Source organism: Carcharodon carcharias, chromosome 36 (genome assembly GCF_017639515.1).
Source record: "Carcharodon carcharias isolate sCarCar2 chromosome 36, sCarCar2.pri, whole genome shotgun sequence".
Taxonomy (NCBI): domain Eukaryota; kingdom Metazoa; phylum Chordata; class Chondrichthyes; order Lamniformes; family Lamnidae; genus Carcharodon; species Carcharodon carcharias.
Window position 1 is genome coordinate 7,959,516 of NC_054502.1, and position 24,568 is coordinate 7,984,083.

General features: G+C 44.5%; 1 protein-coding gene across 4 annotated transcripts in view; it reads left to right on the forward strand.

Annotated features, from left to right (window-relative positions):
• LOC121272909 (regulation of nuclear pre-mRNA domain-containing protein 2-like) overlaps nt 1-21,984 on the forward strand; it is a 66,565-nt gene extending 44,581 nt beyond the window's left edge. For 2 of the 4 annotated variants that reach the window (XM_041179767.1, XM_041179769.1), the window contains 6 exons: nt 3,884-4,010; nt 5,604-5,779; nt 6,998-7,286; nt 9,104-9,322; nt 13,563-13,781; nt 17,330-21,984. In XM_041179767.1, the coding sequence (XP_041035701.1) occupies nt 3,884-4,010; nt 5,604-5,779; nt 6,998-7,286; nt 9,104-9,322; nt 13,563-13,781; nt 17,330-20,367 (4,068 nt within the window). In that variant the 3' untranslated portion in view covers nt 20,368-21,984. The remainder of the gene's footprint in view (nt 1-3,883; nt 4,011-5,603; nt 5,780-6,997; nt 7,287-9,103; nt 9,323-13,562; nt 13,782-17,329) is intronic. The other 2 variants (XM_041179768.1, XM_041179770.1) reach the window with 2 other exon arrangements.
• The last annotated feature ends 2,584 nt before the right edge of the window (nt 21,985-24,568 follow it).

Below are 24,568 nucleotides of genomic sequence, written 5' to 3' on the forward strand. Positions count from 1 at the left end.
CTGGTTGGGGGTTGCTGAGTAATGGTAAGGTGAGGCCAGCTTTTGTTGCCCATCCCTAATTACCCGAGTGGTTTGCAAGGCCATTTCAGAGGGGCAGTTAGAGTCAACCACATGGCTGTGGGGTCTGAAGTCACATGTAGGTCAGACCGGGTAAGGGCAGCAGATTTCCTTTCCTAAAGGGCATTAATGAACCAGATGGGTTTTTACAACACTTGATGATAGTTGTCATGGTCGCCACTACTGAAACTAGCATTCAATTCCAGATTTAAATTCCACCAGCTGCCGTGGTGGGATTCGAACCCATGTCCCCAGTACATGGGCCTCTGGATTACTATCCTGATGACATTACCTCTACGCTACTGTTTCCTCCTTAATTTTTCTTTGAATAATTGGTCACTTTTCTAATCCTGGGATAGAGAGATGGATTTGTAACATCCTTACCCACCCTTCAGCTGCAGATCAACTAACTCAGAGCAGCCCAGAGATGGAAAATGGGGATAATTCTGATTTGTGTAGCCAGTGTATCTCCCTGAACAGCACAATTATTCACTTGGCCATGTGGTTTTAATGTGACTTGCAGGAGGGACTTGTTCTTTTTCTGTTTCAGTCTGTATGGACACTGAAGAGGGATTGATCACTGACATCCCTCACCTTAACACAAAATTCAGAGCCCTGTTTTTAAAAAAGGTCACGTGTAGAAATTAAGAATAGATTTTATGTTTAACTCCCCTCAATCACTGAAAAGCGCATTCACATAATGATCTTGAAACTGCCGATTTGTTATAAAGATATCTGGTTCACTGATGTTCTTCAGGGTAGGAAACCTGGCCTATAGGTGACTCCACACCAACAGCAATGTGGTTGATTCTTAACTGCCTTCTGAAATGGTCTAGCAAATCAGTCAGTTGTGGGCGACTCACCACCACCAGCTCAAGGACAGTTGGGGATGGCCAATAAATGCTGGTCTTGACAGCGATGCTCATGTCCCCAAAACAAATGTATTTTTTTTAAAATCCTCCCCAGCCTCTCCCTGCTTCCTTGATGACAGGAGTAAAATAGCCCAGCTTTTTTGTGGTTGAAATTGTGCTATGCAGTGTTTGTGGCAAGTGTTTGCAATGAATGTATTGTCATTTTTTTTAGTATTAATATTCCCTCATCTCGCTGCCTCGCGCACCCCCCCCCCCCCCCGGTCAAACCCACTGCCCACCCCACCTCTCCTCTAGTGATACAATTTGATGCAGCTTCATTAGTTCTGGAAGCCCCTCATACCTTGCCTTACTTGACTTGTGACTCTAATCAGTGGGTCTTGCCAGGCTGTTTATCAGTAGAGCCTGATCCTACCTTCACCCCTACACCCACACATGAGTGTCATTCCAACAGGGATTAGGAATGGGAATTGAGACTGATGTTCTTTCCCCCTTACCCTCAGCCCAGTGGCATTGAGGCCAGTTATTGACCCCTGTTGCTTGTGCTTGAACTCAGGGCAGGGAGAGCCTTGACCTTCCTGGCCTGTATAATGTGGAGCCACATCTGGGGGTATTCCAAAGCACTTTACAGCCAATGAAGTACTTTCTGAAGTGTAATCACTGTTGTAATGTGGTAAACACTGCAGCCAAACTATGCTGCTACTTGACTCAGGAAGCATTATTTCACACAGAGGCATATCACAGAATAGTTACAACACAGATGGAGGCCATTCAGCTCTTTGTGTCTGTGTTGGCCCTCCGAAGGAGCAATTTATCTAGTGCCACTCCCTGATCTCCTCCCCATGACCCTGCATATTTCTTCTTTTCAGATAACAGTGCAATTCCCTCTTAAGTGCCTCAATTGAATTGGCCTCCACCACAGGCAGTGCATTCCAGATCCTAACCACTCGCTATGTGAAGAAGTCTCTCCTCGTGTCTCCATTGCTTCTTTTATCAATTACTTTAAATCGGTTCCTTCTTGTTCTCGATCCTTTCAAGAATGGGAGCAGTTTCTCCCTATCTACTCTGTCCAGACCTCTGATGATTTTGAATATGTCTATTAAATCTCTCAACCTTCTCATCTCCAAGGAAAACAGTCCCAACTTCTCCAATTTAAATATGTGACTGAGATTCCTCATCCCTGGAACCATTCTCATGAATCTTTTCTGCACTTTCTTTAATACTTCACATCTTTCCTAAAGTATTGCTGAATAAAGACGTTTTGTGGAAGCTTTTTGTCTTGCACTCATTAGGACAATCGTAAAAATACCAGTGTGGGGGGAAGCAACAGCTTTATACTGTATGAGAAGAGAATGTTGATTGGTTGGCAAGTGGGTCTGGTAGAGACGTTGCCGTGGAGAATGCACCAGCTAATGGTGACTGACCATTAACTGCCAAACATTGTTTGGTACTTAAATCAGGCATCTTGACTGTGGTCAAGGCTTTGCCCTGAGGAATGAACCAGCGAATGGCAGTCACTTATCATGTTTAGCTGAAACAGGAGCAATGTGTGTACATGTTCTTTCTGTCTACAAAGAACAGGGCCCTGTGTATTAATGTACGTAACTTCCAGTACACGCAAATGCACCACATTGCGAGCCCGACTGACAATGTTAGATTGGTTGTCAGTATAGCACACTGAGGATTATTTTTAGCACACTGAGGATTATTTAGTAAATGTTGTCCAATCAAGGAATCACATCTAATGTTGGACACTGTTTTGAGTTTTGCAATTACGTGCTGTACCTTGCCCATTGCAAACAGTGGAAGGGACATGCTGTTTGATACAATCCGCCAGTCTTTGGGACATACAACCTACATACCTAGCATCACGCTGCCACTGAAATTCGAATACCTCATTACTCATTTGTGTGTTAGGCAGAACGTCTCATTGGCTTGACAGCAGCATCCTGTTGGTGGCGAGTAGCACTCGTGTTGCTACTGCATAGTGGCAGCGTGAAACTCTGTCACCATTAACTGGTGTATTCTCCATAGCAACGCCTCTACCAATCAGCATCCACTTGCCTATCAATCAGCATTTTCTTCTCATACAATCTAAAGTTGTTGCTTCCTCTGACATTGGTATTCTTGTGATTGTCCTGATGAGTGCAAGATGAAAAGCTTCGACAAAATGTCTTTCTCAGCAATGCTCAAGCTTTGTGCTACCAAACAACTTTCCTAAAGTGCGGCACCCAGAACTGGACGCAGTACTCCAGTTGAAACTGAACCAGTGTCTTATACAACTTTAACGTGACCCCCTTTGCTATTAATAAAAACTAGGATGCTTTATTGCTATACACAACTTTTTGAAAAGCAAAGCTGATGAAACTACTCTTCATAGTGAAGAATTTTATTTGCCAATTTGTGCACAGCTTGATCCCAGAAGCAGTGATGTGATAATGATCAGATAACTTTTCCTTTTAGTGACTTTGTTTGAGGGATAAATATTGGCCTCGGGACAATGGGGAGAACTCTCCCTGCTCTTCAAAACTAGTGACATATGATCTTTCTCGAGCACCTAAGAGGACAGACGGGGCTTTGGTTTAACATCTCGTTTGAAAGGCGGCACCTCGTACAGGGCAGCGCTCCTTCAGTACTGGCGCAGTGTGTGTTAGTCTAGATTGAATGCTCAAGCCTGAGTGGGATTTGAACCCACGGCCTGTTGACTCCGAAATGAACGCTGCCACTGAGCCATGGCTGGCAGATAGGAAAAAAAATAAACTTGATGAGTGTCCTTTTGTCAGCAGCGTGCATTTATTGTTGCAATTTTCCTTTACTTGTACTTGATTTTACTATCACATTGTAGTATTTAGTGTGCATTGCAGTTTTCCTTGAATGTAAATGGTTCTGGGGAACAGTGGGAGTACAGTCTCAACCTCCACAGAACCTGACTGTACACTCCTCATTTTCCACTGCAGCCGCAGGCATTGATTGATCAGCTGGGGTCTTACAAACAAGCTGAGGATGAGCGAGAGTTCAAAGAGAAGCAGCTTGGGACCCTCCGTGTGGATGTGTGCAGCACAGAGACGTTGAAACGATTGAAAGGTAGAGTATAGAAATAAACATGCAGCTGGCAATGAATACTTGGGAGGGGGTTTGGACCTTACTTATTTCACGAGCTACAGGTGTGCCTTTTTAAAAAAAAAAATTTTAATAGACTAGGAGTTGTCTACTGTTGCATTGCTTGCTGTGTCTGGATACAGTGGGATATGGTGCTACCCAGTGGCTGCAACCTGCAATTACAGTGTCACTGAGACCTCTTGAAGAATTGCAGTTATAGAGCACTTTACATCACCTCAGTACTTTCCAAAGTGATTCACAGCCACCAAAGTACTTCTAAAGTGAAGTCACAGTTATAGTGGCAGGAAAAATGGCTCCATATTGATATAAGCATGACCAGAAGTCATAACAGTAAGTGCTGATTAAGGACAATAAATGTAGACGTAGCAAGGTTTTACATCTAATTTATATAGTTAGAAATAGTTATTTGGGATCTGTGTACTTGATTTTTAATTTGTTTTTTTTTTGGAATAATCTTGAATGAGATTTTATGTGTTCTACATACAGACATACGAATTAGGAGCAGTAGTAGGCCATTCAGCCCCTTAAACCTGTTCTGCCATTCAATAAGATCATGACTGACCTAATTGTGGCCTCAACTCCATATTCCGTCAACCCCTGAAATCCTTCAACTCCTTTGTTAGTCAAGAGTCTATCTACCTCAGCCTTAAAAAAAAGACATTGACCCTGCCTCCACAGCTCTCTGAGGAAGAGAGTTGCAAAGATTCATGATCCTCAGAGAAAAAACGTCTTCCCATCCTACTCTTAAATGGGAGATCCCTTATGTTTAAACTGTGCACCTTAGATCTAGTCTCTCCGTCAAGGGGAAACATCCTTCCAACACCCACCCTGTCAAGCCTCCTCAGGATCTTATATGCTTCAATAAGGTTACCTCTCATTCTTCTAAATTCCAATAGATACAGGCCCAGCCTGTCCAACCTTTCCTCAGAAGATAACACCCTCATCCCAGATCTTGGCAGGAAAAATGTGTTCATCCATCTAGTCTAACCTTCTGATCCTCCGGTTGGCCTTCATACAGTAATTCTAAATTAATAGCCCTGTGTCTCCTTTCCTAATAGTAGTTCATCCGGTCCTTTTTTTTTAATGAAAACAAAAATGCTGGAAAAACTCAGCAGGTCTGACAGCGTCTGTGGAGCGAAAGACAGAGTTAACGTTTCGAGTCCGTATGACTCTTCTTCAGAGCTCTGAAGAGACATTTGGACTTGAGACGGTAGCTGTCTTTCTCTCCACAGATGCTGGAAAAACTCAGCAGGTATGGCAGTATCTGTGGAGAGAAAGACAGCTTCCGTCTCAAATCCATATGACTCTTCAGAGCTCTGAAGAAGAGTCATACGGACTCGAAACGTTAACTCTGTCTTTCGCTCCACAGATGCTGTCAGACCTGCTGAGTTTTTCCAACATTTTTGTTTTTGTTTCAGACTTCCAGTATCCGCAGTATTTTGTCTTTATCTTACTGTTTTTTTTTAAACTCCGCTGTGATTCCCTGTTCCATGACTCCAGGTAATTTGTGCAGGCCAGACAGTTCAATCATAGGAACCCCTCATTCTCTTTTTGTAGATCGTGCTGGAGGCAAACGATTTTCTAAAGACTTTGAAGAATCTAGCTCCAAGTTGGAAGACTTCTGTGCTGAGCTCGAGAGGGAGGTGAAGAAGACCCCACCATTGATTGAAGCTCTCGAAAATGCAGAGATATTTTACGAGGCTCAGTACAAGGAGGTGAAGATCGTAGCAAATGTAAGTGCCTTATCTTTCTTTAACTCAGACTTCTGCGTGGGGACGTGGGCCGCATTTGTGTTCACGTTACCAGAGGATTCGCTCAAAAATGTCTCCTAAAACCTGTCGGATTACCTCATGAGACCAGTTCCTATCTGCTCCATTGTTCTTCCCTGGTAACTTATTCTATAGCTCTGTCACCCTTCGTGCAAAAGTTAGTTCTGCCTTGCTCCAGGGGTCTTTGCTCTTCACCCAAAACCAAAATACTGCGGATGCTGAAAGTCCGAAATAAAAACAGAAATTGCTGGGAATGCTAAGCAGGCCAGGCAGCATCTGTAGAGAAAGAAAAACAGTTCATGTTTTAGGGCGATGACCTTTTCATCAGAACTGGGGATTAAAGCGGGTGAAAGGGTGAGAAAAATAGCGAAAGGGAAGGCATGTGACAGGGTGGAAGGCAGGAGAGATGAAATCAGTCCGGAAGCCGGCCTTATTGAAAGATGACATGCTGTTCCTCGAGCTTACTTTGAGCTTCATTGGAACACTGCAGGAGGCCAAGGACAGAGAGCTCAGTGTGAGAGCAAGGTGGAGAATTAGATTACCAGGCGAACAGAAACTCAGGGTCTCTTTTTTTATGGGCGTCGCTGGCTAGGCCCAGCATTTATTGCCCATCCCTAATTGTCTTTGTTTAAGAGTCAACCCACTTTGCTGTGGGTCTGGAGTCACAGGTAGGCCAGACCAGGCATGGACAGCAGATTTCCTTCTCTAAAGGACATTAGTGAACCAGATGGGTTTGTTTTATCACCAATGGTTTCATGGTCATTATCAGACTTTTAATTCCAGATTTCTATTGAATTCAGATTTCATCATCTGCTATGGTGGGGTTCGAACCCAGGTCATTAACCTGGGTCTTTGGATTACCAGCCCAGTGACAATACCACTATGCCACCGCTTCTCCATCTTGTGGACTGAACAAAACTGTTTCACAAAGCGGAGACCCTGGAGCTGGTAGAACTGGCAGAGGATGACTGTGTCCGTCCTGTTTTCTGCTCTTCTGCTCTCACCCTTCCCCTCCCTCCCTCCCTCTCAGAACCAGGATAGGGTTCCCCTTCTTCATAGCTTTCGCCCCACTAGCATGGACTGGTTGGGCTGAATGGCCTGTTTCTGTGCTGTATATTCTATGTAATTGTGTGTGTTTGTTTTTTGATTTGATCACTAGTGCCATTGACTATTTTCTCACAGGCATACAAGACATTTGCAAACAGAGTCAACAACCTGAAGAAGAAGCTGGACCAACTGAAAACCACCCTCCCAGATCCGGATGAGTCTCCTATTCCGTCTCCCAGCATGGATGCTCCGTCACCAACTGGCTCCGAGTCCCCCGTTCGGCCAGTAGAGGATGTGGTTGTGGAGCCGAAGAAGGTAGAGGAGAGCCCCGGGCCGCCGACACCGGAAGCCTCGGGCGATAACTGTGATGTCGAGGACATGGAGCTTTCTGATGACGAAGCTGCTGGAGCAGTAAACATCATAGGTACTCGGCTTGGAAATGGCAGCAAGTTGTGGTTCCTAATTCAAGGAATTACAGAATCACAGCACAGACTCAGGCCATTTTACCCAGCTAGTCTGTGCTGGTCTTTATAACTCCACAGGAACCTCCTCCCATTCCATTTACCACCTCTCAGCCTTCCAGAATACCTTTCCTATCTCTTTTCTCTTGTATTCTTGTCTAGTGTCCTTCTAAAAGCATCTAAAATTGTTCCACACACTAACCACCTTCTCAGTAAATTAGAATTCTCCTCCTCTCCCTGTCGGATTTATTAGTAACTGTCCGGTATTTATGGTCCCTAATTTTGGATTTTCCCACAAGCGGAAACATCCTCTCCTTATCTACATCCCATTCAGAATTTTATTGACCTTGACCGGGCCACTTCTAGCTCTTCTCTTTTCTAAAGGGAAAAGCCCCAACCTGTTCAATCTTTCCCAATCACTGTACTATCTCAGCTTTGGTATCATCCTTTGTAGATCCCTTTCTTCGCTTTCTCCAGTGTTGCTGTGTCCTTTTTACAGCATGGAGATTGCAACTGTGCGCAGTTATCCAAGTGCAGCCTGACCCACGGCTCCTGTACAAGTTTAACAAAGCGGAGTTAACATAACCACCGCCGAATTCTACACCGCGAGAAAGGAGGCTGTGCTTTGGTAGAATTGTTAATTGTTTTTCTGACCTGCAATGCTGCTTTTGATACAAAAACAGAAAATGCTGGAAAAACTTAGCAGGTCTAACAGCATCTGTGGAGAGAAAGACAGAGTTAACGTTTCGTGTCCGGATGACTCTTTACAGAGCTTTTTGCTTTTATGTTGCTTTTTGATGACTTGTTCACTTGTGTCACTCATAATTTTACAAGATTATTTTATTCCATCATAAATTATGATCCATTTTAATATGTGCTTCAAATAAGCCTTCTATTTTCAAATGAAAATGTTCCTTTCACCACCTACACTGACTGCTGGTATTAATCAGTTCTGTCAGCTTTATCTCTTACTCAGTCTTCTCTCCTTTTGATCTGGGTTTCAGTTCCCCAGATTGGGCAACTCTCCAGTACCTCGACCTTAAGAAGCCTGCTTTATGCAGACACGAGACCATCAGACAATCCCGGTTTGGTCCTCACCAGACATCTACAAAGCTGTACATCCCAAAAAGAGTAATTTGATAGAAATGGGAATTCTGCAATAGTGCAGGGCACAGAAGCCTCTCATAGTGACCTTATCACTGCCCCCCAGCTAAGCCTGTTAATGCAGCACAGAACAGGAATTTAACCTGGAATTATTGCAGGACCACATGGTGCATTTGCCTACTAATCATTGGGGAACCCAGACAACTTTGCCTTCAGGTGAACACTCGAGCTCACTGCTTAACAAATGGTGGCCCCAAATCAAGCTAGACCTCTCCTGGTGACCCAGAATGTATCCAGTGGGTAGCTAAGCATGCAGATCACAAACTTATCTCAGCTGTCGGATCAGTTAGGGTATTATAATTGGCTTCAGTGCCTGCTGACAGGTGAAAGGGGAAAGTGAACAGGGTTCATATCCGTGGTTCCTGCTGGAAACTGAACACATTCACAATTGGCGGGGTGGAATTAGATCTAATTGTGACGTTATATGACATCCTAATGTTCAACAATCTGGGCACGTGAGGGACTTGAAAGCACTCAGAATGGATGGGAGAAAGTGAACAGATAAATCAACCGTGGACCATTGGGTAAAGCGTGATTCCAATTTGATTCTCTTTTCTTCCCCCCACCACCACCACACCCGCCCCTCCCCCCACCCCTCTTAATTGTTGCTCTTTAGCAGTAGAGAGCGAGGAGAAAAAGGAGGAGTCCAGTCCAAACGCAGCAGCAACAGCAAGCGTGAGCCCCCAACCGGAGAAAGCATCCGTCCCGGCAGAGACTACGCAGGCAAAGAGCAACACTTCGACACCACCCCTGGCCCTTCCAAACCTGGCAAACATTGACTTGGGCAAAATTAGCTCCATCCTTAGCAGCCTGACAACAGCGATGAAGAACACAGGTGAGAAATGTAGGAGCTTGCCAGAGTGAGTGCACAAGTCACTGCAGGATTTGTTCAAGGTCGGGTGGGTCGCAGGTACCTTTATTATATACTCCTGCAAATAAATAAAACTGAACAGGGAGACTATTAGTTAAGTCAGAAGGTGTCTGTCAGCTTGACTCGGTGGTTTGCACACCTGCCTGTGTCAGAAGTTTGTGGCCTCAAGCCCTCTGCGGGAACTTGAGCACATGTTCAGAGCTGGCACTCCAGTGCAATAGTGAGTGAGTGCTGTGTTGGCCTAAGTGTGCCTTGAATGAGACATTAAATTGCCACCCACCTCAGCCTTTTCTGGTGGTTCAGGTGGCTGTTGAAGATCCCATGGCATTGCCTGAAGCAGGGAAGTTTTGTCCTCCCCATAAATCCAACGCTGGTTAACACCACCCAAAATGGATCAGCCGATTACACACCTCATTATTTGTGGGAACGTTATTTGTGAAAAATGGCAACTCTTTAAATTTGAAGCACTTTACGTTTTGGAGAGCTACCACATGGAACAATATGAATATAAGTCCTGTTTTTTTCCCATTTGATTGTTGGGAGTCAGGGAAGAGAGATCGTTCAACAAATACGCTTTTGAAATGAGCTTTTGTCAGTCAACAGGAAACAGGTACCCTAATTTAGCACCAATCAGATTGTCAGTCTCTGAGGGAGGATGCAGAAAGCTCAATATGGGCAATTGTCACACTGCTGTGCTCTCGCCTGAGGCCACCGCTGTGTCACATTACAGGGGCAAAGTGGAGGGAGCTTTATTCTTTGTTTAACATGGCTTGTGCCACATTGGAGAGTGCTAAATAATGACACTGGACTTGCATGTGCTTTTGTTTGGAATTTCCTCTCTCCTTTCTCTTTGAAGCTGGATATGAACTGAAACCTGCCTCTTTACTTGCTGCCGTGTGTGCGTATTGGTGTAGCCTTGGTTTAACAACAAGCCCTAAATTACAGCAAATCACTTGCTGGAGATTACATGAGGTGCTCAGCTTGGTAATTCATCACCTCAAATGTAGGAAAACGCACTGCAAGCAGGCCAAGGCTACACTTCTGTATTTATTTACATATGCATACTTAAGCAGAAAGGTGTTTAAAATTTAATACAAAATCCAGTTTTATTCCAACACAAACTGGGTGGACTTGGTAAACCAAGACAGTGTCCACAATCTTGCAGCTTGGTAACACAGTCTAAATAATGCAGACGTTGAATGATTTGTGACAGAGTTCCTATTCACCCCCTTCCTTAAAAAGAAGCTAGGTGAATAGAAGACAGAAGATCCCGAGAAGGACCCTGGATTAGAAGCAGTCTCTTTCAAGATTCTCCTTAACAAAAGATGTCCAAGCAGGTATCCTCCACAGTAACAATGTGTCCTTATCTAGGAGATGTGCACCACCTCCTTGAGGTTCACAAGAGTGATAACCACCAGGCCTGATCAAGATGTATTCCCGTTAACTGATCCTGCAGAGAATTCCCTGGACGCTTGCGCAGATCGGTCAATCCATGTTTCACTGTTTTGGAAGGAAGCACCAAATAAGTTTAATTTGACAAAAGTAGAGTGAGGAAAAGGCTCTTTACATGGGCACCCCAGCAATGCAGCTGCCTGAAACCGCTTTTAATTCTGTTTTATCCTTTCTGAAAGTCAGTGTTACTGTCCTCATAGTTTAAAATGAGGAAACATTGATTTGACCTTGGATTACATCTGTAGAGAGTACGATGAATTATATAACAGGGTGAATTGCTTACAGGTATGTGAAAAATCACTCCCGTCTTATCAACATTATCTCCTGTTTTTTACGAGTGCTGGAATCGTTAAGCAACAACTATACATTTTGCCTAGTATTGCTTCATCGATCTAATTATATGAGTTGCAGCAGAGAAATTTTGGCAGCTTATTTTCAGACTGTGACCAGACATAATGGTTGCAGCACGATCATTTGGAACCAGTCTCTTAATTGAGCTTCTAACAGCAACTAAAAGAAAAAAGCTGCCTTAGAATTCTGTAAATTAAAATTTCCCTCTTTAATTATTTTATGGGAGGGGAGATGAAAGAAAACTGCTGAAGCATTATTTATTACTGGGGGTAAGAGTATAAAATGGCATTTTTATTTCCCATTTACTCCATCTATAGATTTCCTTCCTTTAGAATTTATTTCAAATGGACTAAATACTCTATCAGAGTGAAATATTCCTTTTGTGAGTAAGTTTGTCTCTTCGGTTACATTGTACAGATTACCACGCTTCCCTAGTGGTTGTCGGCATATTATTGAACCATCCAAGCTACGAGGTACCACTAGTTAATTGATCTCAACTCAGGCTTGGCTGCCACGGATCTTGGTGCTCAGGACCCATTGGTTCAAGACCCACGCCAGAGCACGTAATTTAGGCTGACCCTTCTGTGCAGTATTGAAGGAGTGCTGCACTGTCAGAGGCGTTGTGTTTTGGATGAGGTGTTAAAGCAAGGCCCCATCTGTCCCTCAGGTGGACATGGCGCCATTTTGAAGAAGAGCAGAAGTGTTATACCACCCTGGCCCAACATTTATCCCTCAACCACCATGACTTAAAAGGAATGCAAGATATCTGTTCATTTGTCTCATTGATTATTTTTTTGGTGGGACCTTTTGGCTATGCCCACATTGAATTGCACGTTTCACTACATTACAGTGGCGACCACGCTTCAAAAGTACCCCATTGATTGTAAACATGTTGTGAAGCCCTTCAGTCGGTGAGAGTGTGTTTTAGAGTGAGCCCACAACTGAGCTCAGCCCTTGTGCCCTAGCTGGGTCAAAGATCATCCAGGTTCACAAGCGCACACGGTACCTGTAACCCAACAACAGTCAGTGCCTTTGGAAAAGATGGAGTAAATGTGGAGACAGATGTGCATAAGAAGCAGACAGTGTGAAGTTTGACGTCCAAGAGCCATGTCTTTGAGAGTTGCTGTGCTTCTTTAGCTTTCTATCACTTGTTGTTTGGAAGTGTTTTTATCCTCCTGTTCTTTACAGGAATCTGATCACTTAGTACCAGTAGGAAGGAAGTGAATCTGGATACAAATGAGTTTTCTTTTTCTTAGCAACTTGAATTTATTGTGAACAGATATGGATTGTGCTAACTAAAATTGGAGTTGACTATCCAGTTGTGTCCAAAAGAAGTCTCTGGCTCTAGGTAGGCTCTGCAGTTTCTTGTCCTGTTAATGGTGACACAGGTGAGTCGGATAAATCTCAGTTCTATTGTTGCACTTTAATCCAATAATTAAAATATATGACTGATTTTTCAACATAGACTTGGCATTGCAGAACCATTGCTGGCATTCCAGGGCTGTGGGTAGGACTTCAGCCAAGTGTAAAGTTGAGCATGTCAAATGTTTATGCTGTGTTTGTACTTGAACTGTAACAGTTTAATTCTTCCAAACATGGATCGTGTCTGGAGCTGTGAGGTGAAGCTCTAGGGGGGGTGTTGTGAGTAATTTGAAGGGATGAATTAAGAGCACCACACAAGAAGCACGTTGAACCACTTTTCTTTACCATATTGGTGCTAATAGAAGGGGCTTGGTCAGCGACTGAACTGAGCTTAGCAGACAACAATTAAGCTACAACTGACTTTAATGTGATTGGGGGAGGGCAGGATCAGACCTTGCTGTGTTTGCTCCCTCTGTACATTCTCTTTCTCTCTCCCCCCCCCCCCCCCCCCCGCCACCAAAATCCCCCACCCCAAATAGAATCACAGAATTGTTACAGCGCAGGAGGTGGCCATTCAGCCCATTGCATCTGCAGCAGCTCTCTGAGCATTTCACTTAGTGCCATTGTTCTGTCTTCTCCACAAACCTTGCACATCGGTTCTTTTCAAATAATCATCTGATTCCCTCTTTAATGCCTGGATTGAACCTATTGAACAATAGTCATGTACCCTTCTAAATTCTTTCATAACTGGCTCCTTGTGACATGTACGAGGGTGAGCAACCCTGCACCTGCCCTCCCATCCCCTCAAGCAAGTATCAGCATGTTTGGATAGTGACAACTTGGGCATTACATTCCTAGGATAATGTTTTACATGAGATGGCACCAATTGAATATTATTATGAGCTCTTTGGTCTCGAGGAAGCCTAAATGACACTGAAACCATATTTACCTGTTTTAAAAGTTTGTTGCTGCATCATGTTGCTCAGCTTGTCTATGACTGAACTTGTCAGATTTTGCTTTTCTCTCCTTCTGTCTGCAGTCAGCCCAGTGGTTGGTCAAACGCCTGTGCTTGCAGTAACGTCAGCAGCTCCTTCTTCTGGGTTGCAACTCAATAGTGGCATGAAGGCCCCCGTTCAGAAGCCTTCTCCAGTTGCTCCCAATCCTCTGGCAAGCATCCTGTCAAAAGTTGAATTAACTCCAGAGAGCATCCTGTCAGCACTCAGCAAGACACAGGGGCCCTCTGCTCCAGCTCTGCAAGGTACAAAATCCATCTTAGCAGACCCTGATTCTCCTCCTGCACCAGATGGTCCCAACTCAGCATCCTCGTCCCTGAGATTCGGTAACTTCAAACCCAGACCACCCCTAGATTATTTCTCTAAAGCTTCAAGTTCCATCCCAAGGCACATTGCATCTTTTCCTACGTTTAACTCATTCCTTTCCAGGACCTCAATCTTTAATTCCCACCGTCTACTTGTAACCCACAGGTTTTTATCCTCAACTTTGTAACCTAATTATTATCTCTTTGATTTGTGTTGCTGCTCCCCTCTTCTTTTGCACCTTACTGACCTGCACTATGGGCCCTGACACTTATCGGTTTAATAAAAAAAAATTGCAGAATTGAATTGGCTGCATTGTAACCTTAGAAATAATCTCTAGAATTGTACTCAAGAGCTTTCAATTTGGTTCTTTTCTAATGTGTCACGGTTAGCATTTTTAAAAAATTCATCCATGGGATGTGGGCTTCACTGGAAGGGCCAGCATTTATTGCCCATCCCTAGTTGCGCTCCACCTTCTTGAACCTTGCAGCCCAAATGGTGTAGGTACAGTGCTGTTAGGGAGGGAGTTCCAGGATTTTGACCCAGTGACAGGGAAGGAATGGTGATATATTTCCAAGTCAGGGTGGTGAGTGACTTGGAAGGGAACTTCCAGTTGGTGGTATTCCCATCCACCTGCTGCCCTTGCCCTTCTAGATGGTAGAGGGTGTGGGTTTGGGAGCTGTTGTTTAAGGAGCCTTGGTGAATTCCTGCAGTGCATCTTGTAGATGGCACATACTGCTGCTACTGTGCGTTGGTGGTGGAGGGAGTGAATGTTTGTAGATGTGGTGTCAATCAAGCGGCTGCTTTGTCCTGGATGGTGTCGAGCTTCTTGAGTGTTGTTGGAGCTGCACTCATCCAGGAAAGTGGGAAGTATTCCATCACACACCTGACTTGTGCCTTGTAGATGGTGGACAGGCTTTGGGGAGTCAGGAGGAGAGTTACTTGCTGCAGGATTCCTAGTCTCTGACCTGTCCTTGTAGCCACAGTATTTATACGGCTGGTCCAGTTCAGTTTCTAGTCAATGTTAACCTCCAGGATGTTGATAGTGGGGGATTCAGTGATGTTGATGTCATTGAACGTCAAGGGGCGATGTTCATTGGAGAATGTCATTGTCTGGCACTTGTGTGGTGCAAATGTTAGTTACCACTTGTTGGCCCAAGCCTGGATATTGTCCAGGTCTTGCTGCATTTGCACATGGACTGCTTCAGTATCTGAGGAGTCACAAGTGGTACTGAACATTGTGCGATCATCAGCGACATCCCCACTTCTGACCTTATGATGGAAGGAAGGTCATTGATGAAGCAGCTGAAGATGGTTGGGCCGAGGACACTACCCCGAGGAACCCCTGCAGTGATGTCCCGGGACTGAGATGACTGACTGCCAACAACCACAACCATCTTCTTTTGTGCTAGATATGACTCCAACCAGTGGAGAGTTTTCCCCTGACTCCCATTGACTCTACTTTTGCTAGGGCTCCTTGATACCACACTGTCAAATGCTGCCTTGATGTCAAGGGCAGTCACTCTCACCTCACCTCGGGAGTTCAGCTCTTTTGTCCATGTTTGAACCAAGACTGTAATGAGGTCAGGAGCTGAGTGGCCCTGGTGGAACCCAAAGTGGGCTTCAGTGAGCAGGTTATTGCTAAGCAAGTGCTGCTTGATAGCACTGTTGATGACCCCTTCCATTATTTTACTGACAATTAAGAGTAGATTGAAGGGGCCGTAATTGGCCGGTTTGGATTTGTCCTGCTTTTTGTGTACAGGACATACCTGGACAATTTTCTACATAGCCGGTTACATGCCAGTGCTGCGGCTGTACTGGAACAGCTTGGCTAGGGGCACAGCAAGTTCCTGGAGCACAAGTCCTCAGTACTATTACCAGAATATTGTCAGGGCTCGCAGCGTTTGCAGTATCCAGTGCCTTCAGCCATTTCTTGATATCACGTGGAGTGAATCGAATCAGCTGAAGACTGGCATCTGTGATGCTGGGGACCTCTGGAGGAAGCCAAGATGGATCATCCACTCGGCACTTCTGGCTGAAGATTGTAGCGAATGCTTCAGTCTTATCTTTTGCACAAATGTGCTGGACTCCCCCATCATTGAGGAGAGAATATTTGTGGAGTCTCCTCCTCCAGTGAGTTGTTTAATTGTCCACCACCATTCACGACTGGATGTGGCAGGACTGCAGAGCTTAGATCTGATCTGTTGGTTGTGGGATCGCTTAGCTCTGTCTGTCCCTTGCTACTTATGCTGCTTGGCGTGCAGGTAGCTCTGTGTTATGTTGGAACTGCAGGTCCAGGCTACTTGGGGCTACTTTAGATTCACTTTTGACTGGTTATGGTGCCTGTTGTCAACTATCCACTAGATCATACTGTTCAGGTGAAATCTTTTAAATCCTACTGAAGAATAACAGCAACATTGGGTTCTGTTTGTGCAAGTGGACTTCCTCAGCATATATACAGTTGTTGTTTGTTGGTGTCTGCAGCACATCCGCTCACCTGCGCCTCCTTCAAATCCCACAAAAGCTTTGCACATACTTACCTCTGAAACTTCCTCCAGTCCTAAATCATATTTCTATTGCCTCCAGCCTTAGAATTTGTCGCCTCCTATCTTCCACCCTCCATAAACTTGAGCTCTTCCATAACCCACAACAAATTCCGTCCATCACTCCTGAGCTCATTGACGTAGATTGGCTTCTAGACCACCAATCCCTCAAATTTTACCTTATCATCCTTATACTGAAACTACTCCATGGCTTTGTCATTCCCCATCTTAGCAACCACTTCTAACTCTACAACCATTTGAGAACTCTGCATTCCTCCAATTCTGGCCACTTGTATATCCCTGACACCCCTTGTCCAACCATTGGTTGGCTAGGCCCTGACTCTGGAATTTCCTCCCAAAACCCCTTTGCCTCACCAGCTTTCTCTCTCTTGATTTAAATCACTCCTTAAAACCTACCTCTTTGACCCAGCTTTTGCTTACTTGAGCTAATATCACCCCCTTTGACATGTCACTTTTTTTTTAGTTAATCTGCTCCTGTGAAACGCCTTGGACATTTTGCTATGTTAAAGACGTTATATAAATGTACACCTCACTCTTTTGACTCTAAGTATAAAGCCTTCTGCTTTTTCATTCCTCCGACTGATGGCGCAATCATCAAAGTTTCCAAAACATTCTCTGACATCTCTCTTTCCACCTTCAAAGCCTCCAAGTACTGTCCCAAACCCTCCTCAGAATCTAGCCCCACCTGCTTTTATGAAGAACTTTGGGTATTTATGCTATGGTAGAGTTACTGTATAATCACATTGTTAAGATGAACACCAAGAAAAAAAGTAACAAAGGGCAATTAAAGGTGTAATTTTTTAAAACCGAACTTTAACCTATTGCTTATTTGCTTTGGAGTAGAATAAAATTAGTCTGTGGGTCTACAAAAAAATGTACTGAAATATCCTTTTTTTTTTTTTCCCTTTTCCTCTCCCCGATAATAGGTCTCTCGTCGTTGCTTCAGAGTGTGACAGGAAACACTTCTGTCCCATCCAGCAGTGCCGCTCCAAACACTCCTACCCCAGCAGTGACGAATGTCACCAGTCCAGTAGACAAAAGTGTCCCCATTATTAATGCCAGCACTCAGTCTCTGATCCAAGGGCTTATTGGTTGCTCTCCAAATTCACCTGCATCAGAAGTTTCCTCTGGTTCTTCAGTGAACTCAGCCCCAGTAAACCATAGTCCTGCTCTATCCAATACAAGCCTGAAGGCCCCAGCCAACACTACAGTGCTCGAAAGCTCCCTTCGCAGTACCACCTCTGGATCAAGGGGAAGCATGATCAGTCAGAAGTCATCCACTGAGGCAGTCACAGCCGAAGCCGAGGCAGAGCCGTCTTCCCCATCAAGTTTGGAGTTGAAAATTCACAACTTTCTGAAAGTTAATCCAGGCTTTAAGGCGTTAGATCTTAATATCCCTCTTCTGAGCAACTTGGGCTCCAGTGACTCTAAGAGTCTCTTGCAGCCATCAGAAGGAAATCGTAATCCCAGCAGTACCATACTCGACAACCAGGATGGCACGCCAGTCAGAGACGAGCGAGGTGGAACTCCGACCCAGGATGAAATAATGGACAAACCAGCAACCCCAGGCACTATTGATCCAATGTCCTTACTGTCTAAGCTAATCAGTCCACCCTCCTCTTCAACCAGCAGCACAATCTCCCCACCGCTTTCACTCCCACAAAACAGAGATTCTAGTTACTCAGAGATTTCCAATACAGTGCCTTCTTACCAAAGCAATGCTTCATATAACCGTGGAAGGAGTCCATTTCCTTCCTCTTTCAAACCCTCAGAGATGTGGGAGGAATCTTCTCCCCACAGAGATTCCCCTCAAGAACAATTTTATTCGGGTGAATCCTGCACTGATTTTGACTACGCTGGACCACCACCTTCGGTGAAGCAGCCCCCAAAATCTATTCTCAAATCAAATAAACCAGCAGACCAGATACAGAGTCCTAATGAATACCAGTCTATTTCCACCAGTTACAGTCGTCTGAAGTCTGTGTTCTCCAAGCCCATGAAATCCATCCTTAAAAAGCAGGAAGCGTATGGCAGTAGGTCAAGTAGTAGCAGAGGGTATGGAGATGATGATCAGGGAGTTGAGCATGAGAACCTGCCTTCACCTGGTCAAAACAATCAGTTCTTCCCAGAGTCTAATAACATCATATTACAGCCCTCCTTCTCAGATTTGTCTCGCACAGGGTCGCTTCAGAAAGCATTTTCTGACACTCTGTGTTCTGCTCCTTCCCACCAGCCTTCCTCCTCACAAAGTGTTAGCTCTTTTAGCCGCACGTCTGTCGCCAGCATTGAAAAAGCTGTATCTTTAGGCTCTCCTGTCTCTGCCACTTCAACCATCGAGTTTAAAAACATGTTAAAAAATGCCTCCCGTAGACCTACTGATGACAAGCCTTTAGAAAGCCCCATTAGTCCTGCTCCAACAGGAGGCTTGAGCGAGAAAGGGAACCTACCAGTTTTTGGACAGTCTGGGATTGTGGAGAATGTGGATGAAGAGCAGCATTGTATAGAGACTCGTATATCTACATCTGATTTATCTGAGAGCATAGAGGAAAAAGGAGCCCCCATTGAGACACTAGGTTCCAGTACCCCGTCGGCTGGGAGACTGATGTTTGGGGAGCCCATTCAGACCCTGGACTCTAGCCGAGGGTCAGGCAGAGGCAATATGAGTCATGGGAGAGGGGGCTCCAGGAGCAGTTGGTTTGACCAGAGTGAAAGCATTTCAGACTTTGAAGATGATTCCTCCTCTATTGATGTTTCTGAGATGACTCAAGGTGTTCCTCCCAGTTTTAGAAACCAGTTTGAAGAGCATAGACTCCAGTTCCCAGACACTTCAAACAGCTTTAGATCCAACAGCTTTAACACCCCTTTTGAACGGCAGACTCAACAGATTGGACTTCCTCCTGGTTCGCTGCACGATCATATTGGGCCACCCCCTGTTCCAACCCGAGACCACATTGGACACCCACCTGGTCCTCCTCCAGATCATGTACTTGCCCCATGTCCCCCACAAGATCACATTGGACCACCTCCTGTTCCCTTGCGGGACATTGGACTGCCACCTGTGCCCCCAAGAGATCACATGAGTCTACCCCCAGGTCCACCACCTGTTTCTCATGATCATTTAGGGCCTCCTGGTCCACCACAGGAGCATGTGGGTGTCTCATCAGGATCTCTGAGAGACCATGGTTCATTCTCTGGTCCTCCTCAGGACCATAGTGGTCCACCTCCTGGTTCTACCCATGAGCAGATTGGGCCGCCACGAGATCATGTTGGACCACCTCCTGGAACCTCCGTTGACCACATTGGGCCACCCTCTGGACCTCCGCCTGACCGCTTTGGTCCTGCTCTACCACCTGGCCCTCCTCCAAGAGATCATCTAGGTCCCCCACCCCTGGATCACCTTGGACCTCCTCCTGGCCCCCCTGTGCCACCTCCTGGTCCCCCTCCACGGGACCACCTTGTCCCGCCTCCTGGGCCGCCTCCAATTCCCCCTCCTGGTCCACCACCTGGTCCTCCTCCTCGGGATGTTCTTGGGCCACCACCGGGCACCCTTCCACAAGACCACCTTGTCCCACCTCCCGGCCCTCCTCCAAGGGATCCGCATGTCCCACCTCCTGGCCCCCCTCCGCAGGATGTTCTTGGTCCATTACCTGGATCTCCAAGAGACCTCCTTGGCCCATTAGCTGGACCCCCAAGAGAGCTACTTGGTTTACTCCCATGCCCTCCAAGAGACTTCCTTGGCTTAACTAATAGGCCTCCAATGCAAAGGTCTCCAAGGGATTACTATGGGCAGCCCTTTACACCCCAACGAGACTACAATAATCCTGGTAGGTTCTTCCAGAGAGACTTCAGAGGGTCCTTCAGGCCTCGAGAATCATTTCAGAGTGGAAAACGACCTGGCCTGCCATTTGGAAACCCCCCTTATTCCACCGCTCCTAAACGACCGTACATGCCTCCTCGGTACTGAAAAGGAAAAGAGCTGCAGACAAAAGTGAATGTTGTATTGGAGATTATGTGAAACTCTTACTTCATCTCTGACCCTCTCTCACCGAGCAACTCTGTGGTCATAGCAGCGAAGGTTCGGCGTGGTGCTTTTAGGTCATCGACATGTCTTTTGTGTCCTTGTCTGTTCTCCCTCCTAGCTTGTCTCCCGTTCTTCCACCTGCCCTCCCCAAAGCTGACCTGCTGTGCTAGGTCAAACGTATACGTAAGGGTAACCTTTCACTACAGTGTCATTACAAACTACTGCACAATAAGCTTACATCAAAAGAGCTTTGAAAAACTTCAGTGATGCATAGAAATCTTTCTTGGAGCTAGAGAACCATTTACTTTTTGCAGAAAGTAAAACTTTTATAACGATGCAAAAATTGTCATAAATACAGTCTTAAGATGCTGTAGCTTCTCTCCAGACCCTTTGTTATTTTGTTTTGTTGTTTTTAATTACAGTTTTACCTTTTGTACCAGTTGTGGAGGAAAAAATGAGGTTAAATGCAAATGTCTCTGTCGTCATTGAAAGTTTTTTTGCGAAGATGCCCCCCCCAATAGTCAAGTTTCAGTGCCAGACTTTGAAAAACCTGACGTCACATTGTTTCTGAGTTAGTGTGATGAACGCCACTTGTACAGGGTTGCATGTTGCTTGCGTCGGGTGACTTCAGTAAGGCAAGTGTGGTCGGGGAGGTGTTAAGTTTACAATCCATTTCCTGCAAATTGGGAGATTGTCCCTTGTGCCAAAAGCTCTTTTTTTTCTTTTTAAACACGCGAAGATGTGCCGCTTCGGCCACTTTGCTGAATATTGGGAATAGTCCTTGCGTAGACTGTGTGATGCTTTGATGTAGCCAGTTTTTTTTTCAAAGAAGTGTGTAATCTTCCCCCTTTTCTCCCACACCATTTTAATTTTTTCTCCACAGCAGCAACCTCAGCCACTAGGATGGAGCGTCTTCCCCTTGGCAATTCCACTGCTGCTCGATAAGATGCCAAGGAGAGGGCAGGCAAGCTTTTGGTGGAATCAGAAGCCCACTGTCCTGGTTGTCCTTCCCAGAAGTGGGAATGGTGGAAGATGCTCCATCTAATAACCTGGCTGACAACCTCATGAGACTCCAAGCAATGAAGGAAAGAAGATTAAAAACATAGTGGGCAGGACTGGAACCTGTGGACTGTGCCGTGGGCACAGTTTTAACCTGTTATGCTACCAGGCCTCAATGAGATTTGTAGTGTTTCTAATGACAGTGTAGTAAAAATTTGGTTCATTTCACTTAGCCTACAAAAAAAAAAGGTAACTCTTTGGAATAAATGTTCCTTGGGCATATTACAAGCCTTTTATAATTGACTGACCAACCAATGATATACTACGAGGCCACATAAAATTACTTTTGTTCAGCTTGTTAAAAGTTGATTATTTCTGTCCCAAGGCTGCTGATCAGCCGTTAAGCTACCTAGTGTGCTTCTGATTGCCTTTTTCTGTGACTCGTTCTGTGCCAGTCACTGTTTTGTCAAACTGACGTGCTTGACCTGGAGGAGCACCTTGCTGACTAACATTTGTTCTCTTTATATATTTAAAGAAATAGAGGGAAAGGGAGGAATAGGATAGGATGGGGGGGGGTGGTGGGGGAGTAGGGGAGGGAGAAACAACATCAAGCAGTGACTGGAACAGCTTTGTAGAACAGTGTCTTTTATGACCGGTCTGTTTCAGAGCTCATTTTTGCTTAATTGAAGGTGACTTTGAAGAATTAGAATGAATCGAGATGGATACAGTGTAACCAGACTTGGTTCCATACAGTCCAGTTCATGCTGATACTGAAGACTGAATCGCTGTGTTAGTAACTGAGTTTTGAATTTTTTGAAAAATATATCAATACATGGATATGCACACACACACACACTTGCAAACACACTCTTACTCTATGGTTACTCCCAGATGAATTGTACAATGTTGTATGTAGCAAGAACGAAGAAAAAAAAACCTTTTTTTGTTTCCTGAATTAAAAAGTGAAGATCAAGTTCTCCATTTATTTTTCTGAAGAGTTTGTAAGCATTTAGCAATTTTTATTAATTCTACACGATAGATGTAAAATTTGGATGCAGTGTGAAGTTTAAGCTGTGAAGATTCCTTTCAAGTTGCGCTACTGGAGCTAAGTTGTACAACTGTGCTGATCTATCACCACTTCTTGATAATGCTGTTTTTTTTTTCACGTGAATGTAACTTCACTGGAGGGAAAGGGTAACTTTATAGACCCAGTGGTTTCCAAACAGAAAGCTATACTTCTGTAAATATGTCGTCTAGTTAACACATTTAGATTGAGATGTCTTCACTATCTGTGTTGGAAACAGTCAAACTGAGTGAAAGTTTTGCTTGCTTTTAGAGAGAAAACTGAAATGCTTTTGAAAATGATCTGTAATTACTTTAATAAAAAAAAACCTAGTCTACTTTTTTTTTTGAGATGAATAAGGATTCAGCATTTTGCCGCAAGTAATGAACCTTGAACACTGCTAAAGTGGGAAGGGTCTGGTGAAATCTATTTTCTGAAGACTTGTATAAATTTGCTTTTGTCTGCATTTGGCTCAATGTTGTAGAGTTCTTTTCTTACCTATGTACAGATACATATTAAAACTGACGTGTCAGGCAACCTGGTACATCTTAAAGCAAAGTCCTAATCCAAGGGTTGTGAAGCTGATTTGCAACCTTGACTTGAATTTGAAGATACCAGCCTTTTTTGGGCAAGTCAGTCATTTCTTGACCAAGTGTCACCAGCTGCTCCTCCCACGTGACAGTACGATGTACAGTCTGTTGTTGAGGAAGGTGAAGCAAAATGCATATGCCCCAGTTGGCCATATGTTGTTGAACATGTGCAGCACTGGCCACCGATTATGGAGCAAAACATATAACTTAGATGCTCAGCTGGAACTGCCCTTCAGCTAGACAGAATAAGCTTAGAAGCATGAAACAGCAGGAAAGAGTCTCAAATATTTTTTAAAAAAAAGGAGGGTCAAGCGATTCTAAGCGCCATCGTGGTTGTTTTTCAAACCATTTTATGGAATTGTGGCCATAGATTTGAATCGTTACTGTCGTGTCACCAGTCACATCATATGTTTTTTGGGATCTTTGGAAGTTCTCAACTGAGCTGGTGTCCTGCCTCAGGTGGGGAAAACGGCTGACCTATGTTTAGCCTCGTAGCAAGTACACTGCGCAGAGTGTGGTGTAGTATAATCATTATGATGAAGCCCGAGCCCACAACAGATTTTCTGCATGGGAACATCCTTATGCTCATATGTCTCCTACCACTGAAAACTATCACTTAAGACTGAGAAGGGTGGTGGTAACCAGATGACAGAAGTTTGGGTAACCAGGGCAGTTATAGGTTATTTCTAGATGTGATTCCCATTGATTCTAAATCAGTAGTGTTTTACTGACAGCATTTTCAAGCTGCTGTAAGGTATTGCACACACTCAGCTGCTTCAAATAATACACACCCTGCCACTATGAATTTTGGCAAGGAAAAACAGCTACATGGAACAAAACTTTACCATTTGCCTTTTGTGGTTGGTTTTCTTGCAGAAATGGAGAAGAAACTTACGAATACGTAACTCTGACTAATGTTTTTCTAAAGAGCCAACATGAAGCTGTAATTGAGAAGGGATCAGTTTGGCATTTCCCTTCAAAGTCTTTAGATGTAATATGTAGAATTTGACTGGCAAATTAAAAATGCTCACAAACTATAATTATTTTCTCCGAAATGTGATGTGCCATCTGTTTCTGCTGACAAAGGTTGGGGTTCGACTTGTGTTGGCATTCCTTTCCAATCTAGCACCGAGACCCTCCCTGCATAAAGTCCTCTGTAGGTACTTGTTACCTTGCTGATGGATGTCTGTGCACATTTTAACAAGACAGAAGGCTTGCTGCAACTTTGCCTCGTTGTGCCTACTGTCCCATATTTGGCACTCTGGTGTGAAACTTTTATTTCTCCCAGCCCTGAAGTTTTACTTTCTAATTTTGTGTGAAAATTCCGTCATCAATTCCTACAAGATGTAATCAATGACCAGTCAGCAATGTCTGGACGTTTTGCTGGTAATCTGGTGCCAACTCATCCTATTGCAGAGTGTGGGTCTCCATTTTGTAAATGTTTCGTACAACTGCCTGCCTAGTTATTCAGCTTTACTGAATTTGGCTTTGG